The sequence below is a fragment of the Trachypithecus francoisi genome, unplaced genomic scaffold (genome assembly GCF_009764315.1).
Source record: "Trachypithecus francoisi isolate TF-2019V2 unplaced genomic scaffold, Tfra_2.0 Lachesis_group7, whole genome shotgun sequence".
NCBI lineage: Eukaryota > Metazoa > Chordata > Mammalia > Primates > Cercopithecidae > Trachypithecus > Trachypithecus francoisi.
In genome coordinates, this window is record NW_022681472.1 from 79,545,957 (window position 1) to 79,559,188 (window position 13,232).

General features: G+C 48.0%; 1 protein-coding gene across 6 annotated transcripts in view; it reads right to left on the minus strand.

The window, feature by feature from the left end:
- MTSS1 (MTSS I-BAR domain containing 1) overlaps nucleotides 1–13,232 on the minus strand; it is a 184,715-nt gene that overhangs the window by 34,313 nt on the left and 137,170 nt on the right. For all 6 annotated transcript variants that reach the window (XM_033203547.1, XM_033203544.1, XM_033203549.1 and 3 more), the window contains exons 4-5: nucleotides 6,412–6,496; nucleotides 4,559–4,650 (exon numbers count right to left, since the gene is read on the minus strand). In XM_033203547.1, the coding sequence (XP_033059438.1) occupies nucleotides 4,559–4,650; nucleotides 6,412–6,496 (177 nt within the window). The remainder of the gene's footprint in view (nucleotides 1–4,558; nucleotides 4,651–6,411; nucleotides 6,497–13,232) is intronic.

Genomic DNA, 13,232 nt, shown 5'->3' on the forward strand with positions numbered 1-13,232 from the left:
CATATTCACTGAAACCAGATTTGAGGGAGGCTCCATTTGGGAACACTTTTTTTTTTTTTTCAGATGGAGTCTTGTTCTGTGGCCCACGCCGGAGTGCAGTGGTGTGATCTCAGCTCACTGCCACCTCCACCTCCCAAGTTCAAGTGATTCTCCTGCCTCAGCCTCCTGAGTAGCTGGGATTACAGGTGCCTACCACCATGCCCAGCTAATTTTTGTATTTTTAGTAGAGATGGGGCTTCACCATGTTGACCAGGCTGGTCTTGAACTCCTGACCTCAAATGATCTACCCACCTCGGCCTCCCAAAGTGCTGGGATTACAGGCATGAGCCACTGTGGCTGGCCGGGAATACTTTAATAAAAATGAAAAAAATTCATAATTTCTCAGCTCAAGTATCTGGAAAGATTTTTCAATATTATCTACTTTCCCAAGGCCCAAATCCACTGTGTTTTGTGGAAAGAAAAAACAACAAACAAACAAAAAACAAAAACAAAAGCAAAATTCTATGTGGAAAAGATGCTGGCCAGATGTTAAAATCCAGAAAAAAATGTCTCATACAGCAGGAGAAGCTAGATTACACAGTGGGGAGACTGGGCAAGAACCAGCTGCCTTACTTTCAGCATGGATCCTGTGGCTGGACACCACAAACCCCTCAGAGGGGCAGTCCGCGTGCACCACATCCCCCGCCAACCGCTTCCTCCTCCACCACTGGCCCATTTGCAGACTGCCCCATTTCTGTTGCTGGCATCCTCATCATTCAGACATAGACACCTGGGATGACCATCACCCGTGACACTTCTCCCCTTTGCTGCTCTCACAGTCAATTCATTGCCACTGCTGTACATTTCACCTTGGCCAGCTCCCTTGCAGCCAGCTCTGAGGTTTCCCTTCTACTGGCCCTAAGCCTATTTATACACACCTGGAAACGCTGTGCAGCATGGTAGCTCTCCACTCTTTTCTGGCCACTCCCCCATTTTCCCTGCCTATCTGCATGGTTATCTTTTTCTTTTTTTTTTTTTTAGACGGAGTCTTGCTCTGTTGCCCAGGCTGGAGTGCAGTGGCACGATCTCGGCTCACTGCAAGCTCTGCCTCCTGGGTTCACGCCATTCTCCTGCCTCAGCCTCCAGAGTAGCTGGGACTACAGGCAACTGCCACCACACCCGGCTAATTCTTTTTGTATTTTTAGTAGAGACGGGGTTTCACCGTGTGAGCCAGGATGGTCTTGATCTTCTGACCTCGTGATCCACCAGCCTCGGCCTCCCAAAGTGCTGGGATTACAGGCATGAGCCACTGCGCCTGGCCTCTGCATGGTTTTCTCTCTGGCTAGGGCACCTTCACTGCTCTAACGTCAGTGTGATGAAACCATGTCCATCCACTGGGATCCCTCCAAATGGCGCCTTATTTCTTAACTCCTCAACCAAACCTCTCCAACCTCTGGGGCTCCCTGTATCTCTCTTCCCTGACATCCTATGCTTTGCCCTGCAGTCTCTCCTCTCTTCCCAATGGAAGAAGCAGTGTCTGGGTCATGTCTGAGCATCCTGGGCTAGCAGAGTAGGTTGAGTGTGGCTACTCGGGTCACACTCCCTGAGTTAGAGGCTGAATCAAAAAGATGAAGGAAGTGTTGTGTCACGGAGGCTGGGGGTCGGGGCTTTGTAGCCCATGACTTCTTGACCTTTGTATGGAGAGGCCATTTAGCAGGTATGCAGGGCCAGACAATGGGTCTCAATTCACATTCAGGCCTAGGCTCTTCATCTCCGTATGTGACCCCAAAGAAGAAAATTGAGACGTGCTTCTCTGTATGCAGTGGGAATAGGAGGGAGGGGCAAATATTCCATGAAAATCAAGGGACCTGTGTTTTATTGGATGAGTAAAGCTCTCTGTAAAACCTGCTGCCTTCTCCCTATGGGCTCAGCACAACCACTCTTATAAAAGGCCTTACACATCCAATTTGAAGTCTCAGCTTTGCTGTACCAGCAAAGGGGAACATTTAACAGAGAAGAAGGAGGTTCTTGCAGGGTGGTGGGGGCCCAAAAGGCCTGAGAAGGCTGCACCGGCTCCTCACACAGACAGAGGGTGAGGAGAGACCTGCGCAGGAGTGCAGGCTCCCTGAGGGCAGGGGCCTGGCAGGCTGGTTGTCCACTGCTTTCCCAGGGCCTCAACCAGTGCATGGCATACAGCAGACGCCTGACAAATACTCAGTCAATGAATGAGCCAAGTCAGCCAATATGAGGTGAATTGGGCCAAACATAAACTATCAACTCTTTCCCCATCTGAAAAAAATTTCAAATAGTTCTATTTTCTTTTACCCAATGAAAAGTACAGATGGATAAATCCCGTGAACCTAAGAGAAGAAAACTCATGATCTGATTAACACACAATGGGATCCAGTTAATCCTCTGAATTTGCCTCTCTCCTTAACTTCAAGCTAGGGTAGGGGGGATAAATGATTATATATTAACTTTTTTTTCCGTGAGATGCAGTCTTGCTGTGTTGCCCAGGCTGGAGTGCAGAGGTACGATCTCGGCTCACTGCAGCCTCTGCCTCCTGAGTTCAAGTGATTCTTGTGTCTCATCCTCCCGAGTAGCTGAGATTACAGGCGCGTGCCACCACGCCCAGTTAATTGTTTTTTTTGTAGTTGTTTTTTTTTGTATTTTTAGTGGAGATGGGTTTTCACCATGTTGGCCAGGCTGGTCTCGAACTCCCGACCTCAAGTGATCCACCCGCCTCCACCTCCCAAAGTGCTGAGATTACAGGCGTGAGCCACCATGCCCGGCCTATATTAACTTTTTAAATATAACTGCTAAGTATTTGGCTACTGTATCCATACTTCTGAATCTCAACACAAATAAGCCATCACCCTTCCTGGTTCTTTTACCAAGATGGTTTGTTGAAGTTCTACGTAAGTCAGATTTCCAATAACAATGAAGACGTGACTTCAGAAGTCTATTGTCTGTGATAGACAAATTTAAAGGACATGTACCAAAAACCAAGACCAACTTATTTATTTCTGTGGCTCTGGAGCAAGCACAGGCATGGAATACGGTAAGTACTCAGGAGCACAGGTGCATGATGAGGGGAGGGATGAATAATCGGAACGAATGTGCAACTTTCTGGTAGCTACTGAGAGTTGCTGGGGACGTAGAATAATTTTCATTATATAGCTTGAAGCAGGCAGAATAAACCATCCCCATAGTCCCAAAGAGGCCTGTTTTAGGAGCTGCCATTCACATTCCCAGAGCACCTGGTTGGGTCTTCATTGCAGTCTTTTACTTTGCTTTCTAACAGGGTTAATTTATTTCTGTTTCAGTAGATACCCTACTCATCCTTCTGTAGACCCCACAGCCCCTAGCATGTAAAAAGCATCAGAATGACCTGAATGGGGAGGGAATGAGAAGCTCTTACGAAACAGTCTGGTTGGCCTGTGTGAAGGGAACACAAACACCCTCACTCAAAAGCATCAGTGCTATTTGCTCTGCAGGTTACACTCAGTTCCTGTCACACCATCAAGGTCCCTGACAACTCATTCAACCAGTTCACAAAGACTTGTCTCACCCAACTGGGACAATGCACAAAGAGAATGGGCAGGAGACCTAGGGTAAGCTTATATCATTAAAAGTCTGGCTTTCAGAATGTGCTGAAATGCCTTAAGTATGAATGTTCGGCATTTAAACCTGCCATTATGATTTATACTTCTTTGGAGGGTTAGGGGGAGGCAGTGTCTTGCTCTGGCACCCAGGATGGAGTGCAGTGGTGCAATCTCTGCTCACTGCAACCTCTGCCTCCTGGGTTCTAGTAATTCTCGTGTCTCAGCCTCCCGAGTAGTTGGTATTACAGGCATGCACCACCACACCTGGCTAATTTTTGTATTTTTAGCAGAGACGGGCTTTCACCAAGTTGGCCAGGCTGGTCTCAGACTCCTGGCCTCAAGTGATCTGCCCGCCTCAGCTTTTCAAAGTGCTGGAATTACAGGTGTGAACCACCGCACCTGGCCTATGATTTCTTCTTTTTTTTTTTTTTTTGAGATTGAGTCTCGTTCCGTCGCCCAGGCTGGAGTACAATGGTGCAATCTTGGCTCACTGCAACCTCCGCCTCCCGGGTTCAAGTAATTTTTGTGTCTCAGCCTCCTGAGTAGCTGGGATTACAGGCACCCACCACCATGCTTGGCTACTTTTTGTATTTTTAGTAGAGATGGGGTCTCAAACTCCTGACCTCAAGTGATCCGCCTGCCTCGGCCTCCTAAAGTGCTGGGATAACAGGCCTGAGCCACTGCACCCACCCTGTGATTTATTCTTAATTCAGCTGAATACAATTCATGCCACTGAGCGATCAGACTATCAGCTGCTGAATGTTGGTTCACACCAAAGAAACAGCACTCAGCCTCACAACGGGATCACTTTGTTCTCCTCGTCCCCTGACACCTACAGGAGAAGCAGGGACAGAGTGGGCCCTCAGCTGTTTTGGTGACACCAATAAACCTAGCAGAGGGGCCAGGCAGCAGCTGGCAACTTCCCACAGCGCCCCCCAGCGTGCAATGATGCACTAGACGTCTCACCCCTATACCTTTTGCATGGTCTTTATCCAGCTGGTTGGCCACTTTCTTCCATTCTTCCATCTGTTCTTGAAGTGGGTTTATCAGACAATCAATTAAAGCGCTTTGAGCAAGCAGGGGGAAAAAGGGAGAAATTAAATAGATACATTCTGTTGTCAGGATTGAAGTGTTGTTGCCAAAACATACCTAAATTTCAATTACCTGAAACTGACATTCTCATCTAAACCCCTGGGCTCCAGAACAGTCATGTTCCAAGAATACTTCTCTGTTTTTTCTTTTGTTTTGTTTTGTTTTTTTAAGACGGAGTCTCACTCTGTCACCAGGAGTACAGTGGTGCAATCTCGGCTCACTGCAACCTCCACCTCCCAGGTTCAAGCGATTCCCCTGCCTCAGCCTTCCAGGTAGCTGGGACTACAGGAGTACACCACCCTGCCTGACTAATTTTTTGTATTTTGGTAGAGACAGGGTTTCACCATGTTGGCCAGGATGGTCTTGATCTCCTGACCTCGTGATCCACCCGCCTCGGCCTCCCAAAGCGCTGGGATTACAGGCATGAGCCACCGTGCCCGGTCCGAAGAATATTTTTCAATGACTATTAAGAAGCTGTCGGCCGGGCGCGGTGGCTCAAGCCTGTAATCCCAGCACTTTGGGAGGCCGAGATGGGCGGATCACGAGGTCAGGAGATCGAGACCATCCTGGCTAACACGGTGAAACCCCGTCTCTACTAAAAATACAAAAAACTAGCCGGGCGAGGTGGCGGGCGCCTGTAGTCCCAGCTACTCCGGAGGCTGAGGCAGGAGAATGGCGTAAACCCGGGAGGCGGCGCTTGCAGTGAGCTGAGATCCGGCCACTGCACTCCAGACCGGGCGACAGAGCAAGACTCCGTCTCAAAAAAAAAAAAAAAAAAAAAAAAAAGAAGCTGTCAACGTGACTGGCAGAAGTGACCTTCTTCCCATTTTCCCTGTGATATTCCAGTGTTTGTATTAATAAGCCCAGTTGCAGAACCACTGAGAGCTGCACAACAGGGACCTCCAAAATGCAAAGATACCTGGGCCTTATCTCACCCCCAGTGGAGACTCTTTGAGGGTGGGGCCAGCGTCACTATTTTTAAAAAAGACCCACAAGATTCTGATGTGCATGCGGCATGACAGGTCATAAATACACACTAAGCGTGCACAGCCTGGAGAAAGAGAAGTGTGAAGAGACCCAGAAAATTCTCAAGCTGCACTGCCAGCCTCGGGGTCACTGAGGGGTGAAGGTCTCTGCAGGTGCACCCCTTCGTTTTCTCCCAAACAGAATCACGTAAAACTGCTGAATGATGCTGATCTGCTTGGAAAACAATGTCCACTTTCACTTCAACATTTGTAACTCAATTCCGGTGCCAGCTACTACCATTTCTTCCCTATTCTGGATGCCTGGAAGCCAGACGGGAAGCTGGCGGTGTGGAGGGGTCTGTGAGCTGCCACATTCCTCAGTGAGTCTGGAGGATGTACACAGGATACCAAAGCACATCTCACTCTCCAATTTCGTAGCCCCTCTTCTTACGAGGCTCCCACAGGGCAGTGGGGTCCCAAAAGGCCTCAGCAGGCTGCACCAGCTCCTCGCAGAGACAAAGGGTAAGGAGAGACCCATGCAGGAGCACAGGCTCTGTGAAGGCAGGGGCCTGGCTGGCTGGTGGTCTGCTGCATCCCCAGGGCCTCGACCAGTGCCTGGCATGCAGCAGATGCCTAACAAATACTCAGCCAATGAATGAGCCAAGCCAGACAGGTTGTGGGGATTTAAATGCTGTGTGTCATGCATGACTGCTTCCTTAACCTGAAATCTGCAAGGGCATTGGCGATCGGGGCGGAAATAGGCTCCTTACCTCGAAAACTGCCTCAGCTTGGCTTCTATGCTTCTGTGCCTCATGCACATCCTGGTGAGAGCAGATCCAATCTCCCTGGTCCCACCTGAAAAAACAACAGAGGCAAATGTGAGGGAGAGAAGACTAGCAGGGATCATGGAGGTCTTTAGAGAACTTTATAAACAAGTCAGATTTCACCACGTTGTAAAATCTAAGCCACCACCTTTAGAAGGCTCTCATCATGCACATGTGTGCTTACACACAGGCACACGTAAACCTGTCTGTATGTATGGTGACAGATTTCTGTATCACTAAAGGCTGCTCTTACCATATACCACACTGTGTGATAGTTTCTATTCCAGCTGGTTTTTTTTGGTAATGCTGATTGTAATCTAGAAATTGACTTCACAATCTATAAATCGACCATGACCTACAGCTTGAAAAATACTTCTCATGAAAGATAATCAAGATAGTATCTGCTGTTTAGGGAAGAGCTATAGTTTTTCTCAACAATTCTGACAAAATAAGCCTCTTAACATTATTTAGAACAGCCAAAGCAGCCATGCTAATTATTTCAAGACAAATGTTCTAGAATACAAGTAATTCAGAGAATAGCAAGGCTAAAGCAAAATGAGGTGGTAGGACTTTTTTTTTTTTTTTTTTTTGAGATGGAGTCTTGCTGTGTTGCCCAGGCTGGAGTGCAGTGGTGCAATCACGGCTCACTGCAACCTCCACCTCCTGTGTTCAAACGATTCTCCTGCCTCAGCCTCCTAAGTAGCTGGGATTGCAAGTGCGTGCCACCACACCCAGCTGATTTTTTTACTTTTTTTTTTCAGTAGAGACGGAGTCTCACCATGTTGGCCAGGCTGGTCTTGAACTCCTGACCTCAGGTGATCCACCCGCCTCAGTCTCCCAAAGTGCTGGGATTAAGGTGTGAGCCACTATGCCCAGCCAGTAATAGGACATTTTTAAAATGGGCTTGGGCAACACCAGGAACAGAGGTCTTCAAGCTCAGCAAATACTGAAGGAAGTTGCAGCCCAGTTTGATTTTCCCCAAATTCTCGTCATACTTTTCCCCTTCAGGCACACCTTCTCTAAGACTATTTTTAAAGTTCTTCTCTTCCTTCTCCCTCTTAAAAGCAATGCTTGAATCAGCATTTACTAGGGCGTGGGAGAGCAAATTATAACCACACATGATAATTCTGCACTGAACACTGGAGGGCGCAATTATGAACGTTATGAAAACACGGGTGCTTGTGAATTTGGGGGAAAAGTGTCAAATAAAGCACTATTTTTAACAGACAAGACCTTCAAGGGAAAGGTACTGGGATTTGTGGCAGGTTTAACCATGCTGAATTGGTAGAAGAACTTTCCCTCTCTTATTAGTACTCGTGACATTACTACGGGTTGGCTTTTCCTGTGTCCTCCCTTCTAGAAATCCCCATTTACTATTTCAGCTCCACCTGCTTTCCATTGCATTTTGCAAAACCATCAGGTTTCTACAACCAAATAAGAGTAACTGTGACATATATGCCATATCTTAATATTTCTATATTTTATTTCAGTCAGAAAAGAGAAACCTTCTTAGGGCAATGCCTCTATTCCTCTAAAAACAGGGTTTTCTCAGCCTGGACAATATTGACATCCTGGGCTGAAGGCTGCTTTGATGATGGGCTGGGCTGTGCAGTGTGAGATGTTTAGCAGTATCCTTGGCCTCTACCCACCAGAAGTCAATAGCAGATTTCCTTTAACCCCACCCCCAGACTTGAGTTCCTCCAAAACGTCTGCAGACAGTACCAAGTGTTGGGCAACAAATCACTCCTGTTGAAACCACTGCTGTAAAAGAACCTAAGCGAGGGTCAAGGCTGACTTTTATGAGCAGAGTCTCTTAAAAATGTACCTGCCTCCAGGCCGGGCGCGGTGGCTCAAGCCTGTAATCCCAGCACTTTGGGAGGCCGAGATGGGCGGATCACGAGGTCAGGAGATCGAGACCATCCTGGCTAACACGGTGAAACCCCGTCTCTACTAAAAATACAAAAACTAGCCGGGCGAGGTGGCGGGCGCCTGTAGTCCCAGCTACTCGGGAGGCTGAGGCAGGAGAATGGCGTAAAACCCGGGAGGCGGAGCTTGCAGTGAGCTGAGATCTGGCCACTGCACTCCAGCCGGGCGACAGAGCGAGACTCCGCCTCAAAAAAAAAAAAAAAAAAAAAAAAAAAAAAAAAAAATGTACCTGCCTCCAAAGAGCAGGGGATGCCGCTACCATCTCAGCATCGCCATCTACCACTGTTCACACCAGGGAGAGACAGCAGAGGGCGCTGTTTTCACAAACTCTGCCCTGCTTTCTGCGCTCTCCAAGTTCTGAGCTTATACTGCATATAAGCAAAGATGAGGAACGTTTTACTCCCAGGGAAATATTTCCTATTTCTTTCTGGGCCTTCATTTGATTAAAAGTTAATAACCTGGCCACATAAGGAAACTGGCACACTCACTCACTGATGGTAGGAGTGTCAACTACTACTTTCCTGGAGCAAAATGTAGCGTCTATCAAGAAAAGCCTTGAAAGATTTTTCTTTCACCCAGCAATTCTCATTCTAGAAATTTAACCTGCAGAAATGATTAAGAGTGAAAGGGCCGGGAGCGGTGGCTCAAGCCTGTAATCCCAGCACTTTGGGAGGCCGAAACGGGCGGATCACGAGGTCAGGATATCGAGACCATCCTGGCTAACACAGTGAAACACCGTCTCTACTAAAAAAAAGTACAAAAATCTAGCCGGGTGAGGTGGCGGGTGCCTGTAGTCCCAGCTACTGCGGAGGCTGAGGCAGGAGAATGGCGTAAACCCGGGAGGCAGAGCTTGCAGTGAGCTGAGATCCAGCCACTGCACTCCAGCCCCGGCGACAGAGCGAGATTCCGTCTCAAAAAAAAAAAAAAAAAAAAGAGTGAAAGAAAGTCCTTACCTACGAGGGTAGTCATCAAAATGTTGTTTACAGCGTCAAAAGATGGAAACAAAATCCCATTACAGGGATCTGGTTAAATCAACCATAGAGAACCACCATGCGATGGAATTGCACGTGGTCATTTAAAACGCTGGAGAACAATGCCTAAGGTTGCAGGAAGACGTACAGCGCTTAGGATGCGCTGGGCACTGCTGTGAGTACTCTGCACACTTCAACTCATTTAATCCTCGCAGCACCTCCAGCCGCGTCGGTACTGTGACCATCCCATGTTACAGAAAGGAAAAAATGCCCAAGTGATTTGTCCCAGGTTACGTTGCTAGTAAGTGGAACTCAAACCTAGGCTGAAGCTTCAGCATCTACCCATTTATCCCCCTGGGTATATGGCACTTGTTATGGACAAAGGGAGATGGGACAGAGCACAGACAAGAGCCTAGAACAATCTATGCCAAACCTAATATACACGCTATTCTGGGTGTTAGTGCTTTACAGCCAGCTCTCACATTTTGCTTCTAGAGCCTGGCCCTGTCTAATCGGTACCACAGAGATTGTGCTCCATCCTTGCTAAGCTACTATAGGGAGTTCAGGGATGGAGAGCTGCTTCATGGATAACTCATGCCTCAGTTTCCTCAAGATAGAATTATGATGTTGGAAAAGATCATCTCAAATGTCAGTGCCCCCACTCCGTTTCTCAGCTTCATTACTTCTGTCACCTTCCCAGATATTTCCCATAGATTGCCACTGATCACTTATCCCCAGGAAAGCCCAAAGCTTCTCAGAAACAGATGAACTGGCTGGGCGCAGTGGCTCATACCTGTAACCCCAGCACTTTGGAAGGCTGAGGCAGGCGGATCACCTGAGGTCAGGAGTTCGAGATCAGCCTGGCCAACATGGTGAAACTTTGTCTCTACTAAAAATGCAAAAATCAGCCAGGCATGGTGGCACATGCTTGTAATCCCAGCTACTCGGGAGGAGTAGCTTGAGAATCGCTTGAACCCTGGAGGTGGAGGTTGCAGTGACCTGAGATCGTGCCACTGCACTCCAGCCTGGGCAACAGAGTGAGACTCTGTCTTAACAACAACAGAGAAGGGATGGGATGGGATGGGATGGAAATAGCTGAACTATGGTACAATAACAACAATTTCTAGACACAATGTATGTGGCTCCACCACTGTGCCTCTGTAGAACAGGAAGCCCTAGAGAGGAGAGGAAATAAAGAACCACAGAGAAAACTTCCAAACAGCAGTGTCTCTGTCCAACTGGCACGAGGACAGGAGGCAGATGACATCCTCTGTGGACCCCAGGACTGAGCTGTCAGAATCACTGCTGATCTTGGCAACATGGGGCACCCTAAAAATAGGTCCATCTGTGGAAGTGCTTAATGTCTTAAGCTCTTCCTAACCCTTGCAAGAACTTAAACAAAAATCAGCAGGTTTGAATAAGCTTCAGAGGAAACTGGCCTGAGCTACAAAGACAGAGAAGACATCTGGAAGAGCTCCCATTTGTGAGCGGGCATATTTATGGAATCAAATGGCTGGCTGAGGCACACGCAGCAGCTTGAGTGAAGACAAGACCTTACTTCTGTGTTCTCGGCACCTAGCACTGATGTTGAATAAAGGAACCAACATGTATCATTTTGAGAGCAAATCACCAGGCTGGCCCTATCTGGAGGCAGGACCAGGGACTGGGTTTGTCTTTTGTTTAATCCTCAAATACTTGTGTAAAAGATATAAAATACAAACAAGATGCTTAATCTTAGCAAAGTTCTATATTGATTCCTGGTCAGCCTAGAGATACAATGCTGTATTCATTTCCCTTTGCTGCTGCAATAAATGACCACAAGCATAGTGGCTTAAAACAACAGAAGTTTGGCCGAGCGCGGTGGCTCACGCCTGTAATCCCAGCACTTTGGGAGACCGAGGCGGGCGGATCGTGAGGTCAGATCAGGATCATCTTGGCTAACCCGGTGAAACCCTATCTCTACTAAAAATACAAAAAAATTAGCCGGGTGTGGCAGTGGGCACCTGTAGTCCCAGCTACTTGGGAGGCTGAGGCAGGAGAACAGCGTGAGAACCTGGGAGGCGGAGCTTGCAATGAGCCGAGATCCCGCCACTGCACTCCAGCCTGGGCGACAGAGTGAGACTCCGTCTCAAAAAAAAAAAAACAAAAAAAAAACCCAGAAGTTTATCTTACAGTTCTGGAAGTCAGAAGTCCAAAATCAGTTTCACTGATCTAATATCAGGGTGTCAGGTACCACCTTCTGGAGGCTTCAGGGGAGAATCTATTTCCTTGCCTTTTCCCACTTCTAGAAGCTGCCTGCAGTCCTTGGCTCGTGGCCCCTTTGTCCATCTTCAAAGCCAGCGGTGCAGCATCTTCTCCCTTCTCTGACCTCTGCTTCTGTCCTTACATCTCTCTCCACCTCCAATTTTCCTGCCTCCTTCTTATGAGAATCCTTCTGATTACACAGGACCTACCTGGACCATCCAGGATCATCTTCCTGCCTCAAGACCCTTAACCACATCAGCACACATCAGCAGAGACCCCTTTGGCCACGTACAGTAACATTCACAGGTTCTAGAGATTAGAATGTGGACATCCTTGGGGCACCCTTATCATGACCATTTAAAAAGGGTAAGAGTTGTGAATCTGGTGAGTGTGGCAGGGCACTGTGGCTGACTGCAGCACCCATTCGCCCTCACATGGTTGGTCTAGGCCCATGATGCTAACTCCATCCCCGTTGGCAGTGGCTGGTTCGGGGACAGGACAAAGACATGGAGAGGAGGCTGCTGGGGAGGCTTCTGGGGAAAGTTTTTCTGATCTTAAGATAAACACACCAAAGGGCTCCACAGGCCACAAACAAGGGAGCAGACTGTGCAGCTGCTGCCATCAGCCATCCTATGGCCATGGGGGCACCTGTTTCAGGATGACACTGCTGTGGACAGAAGAGAGAAAGGGCCTGAGTCCCCAGTCACCTCCCTTAGCCACCAACTTGAGCCTGCTCTTCCTCTGGGCCTGGCACCCCTGTTTTGCAAGCATATCCATTTCCTTATTTTTAGAGCCGCTTTGATTTGATTCTACTTCTTGAAAGGAGAAGAGAGAAGGGAGCAATGGCCTCTCAGGCTTCTTCCCAGAACCAGGAACCAATGCGCTGCTAGAAGAAATCTAAGTTGGTGACTTGATGCCACTGCTTAGAGATGCACAAATACTTTAGGGCAAAAACGTAACCCTGTTCAATGTGGTACGTGTAAAAACTTTCTCCCATAACAAGCAAATGCTTTTCTAATAAAGCAGCACAAAACCAGCCAGTATGGTCTGTGAAGGAATCATCAGTGGAAAGGAAGAAGTGAACCACCCAGGGCTGGGCTGCCAAAGCCTGACTGCTGGGCCCAGCACCATACATTTTGCATATAAAGACACACGTTCCACAAGCGTCCACTGAGTATTTGTACTGGCTTTTTTTTTCTTTTTAATTATACTTTAAGTTCTAGGGTACATGTGCATAACGTGCAGGTTGTACTGGCTTTTGGGACTGCTATGACAAAGCACCCCAAACCAGCTGGCTTAAAGCAACCATAGTTCTGGAGGCTAAAAATCTGAAATCCAGTTGTCGGCAGGGCTGTGCTCCCTCTGAAACCTACAGGGAGAGTCCTTCCTTGCCTTCTCCTTGCTGCTGGTGACTCTGGCATTCCTTGGCTTGTCACTGCATTGTTCAAATTTCTGCCTCTGTTGTGCTAGGCTCACCGCTTGTGTGTGTCCATCTTGCCATGAGACCTGTGTGAAGCCACTGCTGTGTGTATGTGTGTGTATGTGTGTGTCCAGATTTCCCTCTTCCTATAAAGACCCCAGTCCTACTGGATTAGGGCCCACCTTAATGACCTCATCCTAACTTGA